This window comes from Montipora capricornis, chromosome 4 (assembly GCF_036669925.1).
Source record: "Montipora capricornis isolate CH-2021 chromosome 4, ASM3666992v2, whole genome shotgun sequence".
Taxonomy (NCBI): domain Eukaryota; kingdom Metazoa; phylum Cnidaria; class Anthozoa; order Scleractinia; family Acroporidae; genus Montipora; species Montipora capricornis.
In genome coordinates, this window is record NC_090886.1 from 20,620,834 (window position 1) to 20,625,833 (window position 5,000).

Here is a 5,000-nt window from a genome sequence, read left to right on the forward strand (position 1 = left end):
TTATAAAATAGTACTATTGATCTCCGATGATCAATAGTAAGACCTGCCTTACCGGCTAAAGATATACAAACCTTTCTTTGCTCTTTTAATACTTTCACGCACATTTCCGGTACCCTCTTGCTTCAAAAAATTTGCAACTGTTTTAAAAAAAAATACCAGTCACTGCTCTCAGTTTCCATGCCATGCCATGTGTTCGAGACATTTCAAAAGTAAGGCAGGCAAACTTGTTCTGACACTTTGCTAAGATTTTAAACCTTTGGTTCCTCCATGTAACCTTGTTGAACCCCCCCCCCCCCCCCCCCCTTATTGGTACACCAAAATGGTGCCTCCATACATAGCTCTTACCTAATAGTTTTATGAGACATTTTGGGCAATAACTAAACAATTTATTGCACAGACTTGTTTCCTTGGCCTTTTCATTGACAGGTTTAGAATTTCTTTTTTTTGTTGCATGACATTGAAAACAATCTGTTTCTTTTATCAATTTGTATTGATGTGTTGACTAAAAGACATTCTTGCTGCCTTTGGTTTGCCAGTATCCTTTTCCAGTTGCTTGCAACAGTTTAGTTATCCATGTGTGTGTATGATTATACCTGTACATGTATCTAATTCAAGTAAGAGAGTGCTGGAACAATCACCTGACTGTACAAGGTCTACATCCAGACATTGACACCTGCAGAAACTTTGGCACACTTTTTCCCCCTTCTGGGTTACTGATTTTAGCAGCCACTTGGCTTGTTACAATGCAGTCAACAGCCTTCTCTCACAGCACCAGCTTGCCTGGAGGATTCCCTGTGAGGTTACCTGGGTGTTGTGGACAGAGGTTATAATTATCTGTCTTCCAGTCCTTCAATTGGCATAAATAGGAGTTTACCTCTTTGTAATGCATTAATATACATATTGTACATGTGCTCATTTCTAAATCATTATTTTCATCATTTATCACATGCTATGAAAATATTAACTACATTGATGAATTCACATAATATGAAACCTCTTTTTTTGGTGGGAAGGGGGAGGGGAGGGTGAATTCACATGATATGAAATCTCTCTTTTTGGTGGGTAGGGAGGGGGTTAGAGGAGAGACTGGACAGGGTTGAAAGTTAGTGTGACTAGTTTTAATTAAGACTTTTTGAGTTGTGCATAATATTGCTAGAGAATTCTTTTAATTTGTTTTATTTTTCAGGTTCTAATTCAATTGTAGATTTATTAGTGCAGTATTTTAAACGATTTGGGGACAAATCCATGTGTGTTTGGGACCTCATGCCTTATTTACATCTTAATCTTCAACAGTTGGCCGAAAGGGAACAGGTGAGACTTGCTCCTGCTGACATCCTGCCTTATACAATTAATTTTTACGTGAGAGTTATTCAATAAGATTGATTGTTTCCTTTTGTTTGCGGGCCATTCATATTCATCTCAGTAGATTTTAAAATGAACTTTCACAATTCATGGTAATAATAAGGATTAGTATAATTTTCAGCGGTTAATATAAGAATTGAGTGTCATATTCACCGCACTCCCCGGTGAATATAACATTTTGGAGGCGCGACTCACAAGCACTTTTCGTGCCTTTTTATCTTGTTTTAGCCCGTTGTTTTGCACTTTCTTGATATTCACCGCTGAAAATTACACTAAAACAGTTATTCGCCTCAGGCTCAGTACATTGTAAATATTGGGGAATATTTACCTCGGCTACTTCTTGGTAAATATTCACCAATATTCACTTCACCTTCGGCGAATAATTGTTAAATAATTGTCAAGTGTATTTAGCGCTGGGGCACTAATATTATTGTGGAGACTATACCCTTGAGAATCAAATCAAATCAACTCATATGAAGAGGGGAAAACCGAAGTACCAGGAGAAAACCTCTTGAAGTGAAGTAGAGAACCAACAAACTCAACCCACATATGATCATGCCAACTATGGGAATCAAACCTGGGGCACATTTTGGTGGGAAATCAGTGATCTCACCACTGAGAATATGAAAATATTTCTACTTTTCATTGGCAATCTTAAAATCGCTGACTGGTTGGTTACTACATTTATGTTCCCTCTAATTTCCTTCCTCAGTTTATTGAAAGATTAAAGTCAACTCTCCTGCCTGTCAGTGAAAACGATTCAGATTCATCTCACGTATGTACTGACATGTATGTGTTTAGATCATTTTGATTTGTCATCAGATTGGCCATGTTTGGTGTACCAAATGAAACCTCAAGGAACTCAATTCCATTTTCACTTCCTCCATGGTTTTCAGTAGAAATTTTTTGTAGGTGGCAAAACCCAGAGGAGTAAGTCGAGAATGGACAGCATGCCAAAGGTGCACTTTTTGAGAGCCAAAGGCATGAGCTTGTAGGAAGGGTCCGGGGGAATCCTCCCCTGGGAAAATTTTGTTATTTGGGCCTCTTAGAATCCATTTCCTGCATTCTGGAGCACGAATCAGGGTACATGTATTTGAACAGAACACTAATATCCTTATTAAAATTTTAGCCCCCTTAATTTAAGGTTCCTTTGCAAATTCCATACAGCTGCATGCAATGTATTTCATCTGTTGTAACCGAAAAGACCTTTGGCGAATTTCCTTTTGTCATGCTTCAAAATAATGTAGATCAGGCAGCGTACACGAAATACTGGACTGCTGGACTGCTGCCTCAAGAATGGGTGTGCTCCATCCTCAAATGTATTTCTTTTATGTTGTTCAACAGTTTTAAGTGGCTATTACAATGTTTCATTTTACATTTTGGGCATTTTGGTGTCATTACATCATTTTGCTTGGTATAGCCCCTTTGATATAGGATAATGCAGGTTATTTACTTGTTTGATTTTAGTTGATGATCTGAATTTTACTGTAAGATAGTCCATTTGCCTTTTGTTTTCTTTATTGTCCTGCCATCATTTGTCACAGCTGAAGCTAATGCAGAGAAGACTTACAATTGAACAGATTTCAAGACATTTAGGCTTTCATTCAAGTCTTCCTTGTGATGATAAGGTTGCTCTTTCAAAGGAATATATGAAACAACACAAAGATGGCTTGGTTTATGGTCAGTACTGTGAGACTGGTACTTTATTTTACACAATAGATAAAAGTAAATTGTGCATCTCAAAACATTTCCTATACTCTCATGACTAGTTTACCATATTAACTAAAATGAATTCTAGTTTAGACCACTGCACTGATTTTAGCAACATAGTAGCACCAGAAATTTTCTTTACGCAAATTTCTTCATTTTTCTCTTTTGCTCATGGCTTGTTAAGACTGCTTTTGGCAATGGCTATAATCCCTGAATATTACAATTGGCCTGTCATTAGTAACACTGCAACTACCAACATACCAAAAAGCAAAAAATTAATGCTCAGCATACTGTAGAAGCCAGCCGAGCAGTCGCCAACATAAAAAATATCCTGCAGCAATTGGCTGACAATGCACAAGTGGAGCATGATCAATTCTTTAGAATGGCAGGAAATAGAGCATTTTGATGACATTTTCATGCATGAGTACACGATCTTGCAATATTTTTAAATTGATTCTCACAGTGAACCCAAATGAATCATTGAATGGAGGAGTGTCTATTGCAACAAAAATGTGCATAACAGGCATTATTAGTAACAAGTAACCTAACTCAGGGATTAAAGCCCATTCCACCTTTTCAAACAAACAGAAAAAAAATAATATTAAATTTCTTCAAAAAGGTGAAGTCAGTTTGAATTTTATTTTGGTGTTCATATTGCTCCTTGTACTTCCACACTAATAATTTTTATGTATTGACAAGGTGGTTCAGTATAAGGAGTGCTAGGCATTGGTGCGTAAAGAATTGAATTCAAACCCTGCAAATATGCAGATTATTGTTTTTATAATTGAGTCAGCATATTGTCAGGCAATCTGGCCTTCTAAGATATTAGCGAGAAGTTTAAATGCCCACTCGCCATTTGCAAAAATTAGGGCACCAATTTTGAGGTCTGATTAGTGGGGATGTAATTTTAATTAGGAACAGCTTTTTTGGGTAATCTTCCTTACAAATTAAACTATGTGGTATTTAAAAAAAAAACTAGATTAAACTATAAAGTTCTCATCTCTAGCAATTCTTTTCATGATTAAACCTAAGCTTGATTCTTTTTTCTTTTAATTGACAAGCAACTGTTTTGGAACATACCCATCTCAGACTTTGTATTTGTATCTCATCAGGTCAGAATCTCTTGCCAACAGAGCTCCAGTACAGTGATGGCTATGCCCAACTTGCTGCTCACCTTTTATTGGATGTAAATAGTGAAAAAGGCACTGACAATGCATTTTCTTTGATTTGCAAATGTCTGCTTAATTAAGCATTAAGCAAAATTAATGAAGGGGGGGGGGGAGTTTCTAAAGACACTGATGCTGTGTTGGTGGGGGAGTGAAATACTTGGGTCATGGTGATTTATCATTGGAAGAAAGAGATGTAGGAGCTGATGTTTCAAGCATTAGCCCAAATTTAGAAGCTGTGGGTTGTTTGTGGTTTATACATGTATACTTTAGGAGAAGGAGGAGCTTTGCCATTGGTGGAACCACTCTGACATGAATCATCATCATCATCATCATCATCATTGTCATTTAACGTCCATATTTTCCCATGTCCTCCACATATGTCGATCTTGTGCCATGTATGTGACCTTTCACATGAAAAGGGGGATTATAGATTTCATGGTGAACCGTGAAATTTAATATTTCACTGTCACAGCACATGAATTTAATATTTCACTTGAGTCCATGAAATTGACATTTCACAAGATGTTCCAAACTCTTGCTCCAAACCTTTTCACTATGCTCAGTGAAAAAGTTCATGGCATGAAACCGAAGACCATGAAATGAGGCCATGTAGTGAACTCACTTGTGTTCACGCCATGAAATTATGTTGCTATGCCATCCAGAGTAACAAGAAAATTTCCTGGTCTGATTTTGCAATTAAAATTGTGTTAACCCGTTGACTCCCGAGGGTTCCCTATTGACGAGTAAAATCGTAGACGG

General features: G+C 37.2%; 1 protein-coding gene across 2 annotated transcripts in view; it reads left to right on the top strand.

The window, feature by feature from the left end:
- The window catches only part of LOC138045779 (N-alpha-acetyltransferase 25, NatB auxiliary subunit-like), a 65,681-nt gene that overhangs the window by 35,256 nt on the left and 25,425 nt on the right, over positions 1-5,000 (top strand). For both annotated transcript variants that reach the window (XM_068892402.1, XM_068892403.1), the window contains 4 exons: positions 1,187-1,311; positions 2,075-2,137; positions 2,907-3,042; positions 4,185-4,274. In XM_068892402.1, the coding sequence (XP_068748503.1) occupies positions 1,187-1,311; positions 2,075-2,137; positions 2,907-3,042; positions 4,185-4,274 (414 nt within the window). The remainder of the gene's footprint in view (positions 1-1,186; positions 1,312-2,074; positions 2,138-2,906; positions 3,043-4,184; positions 4,275-5,000) is intronic.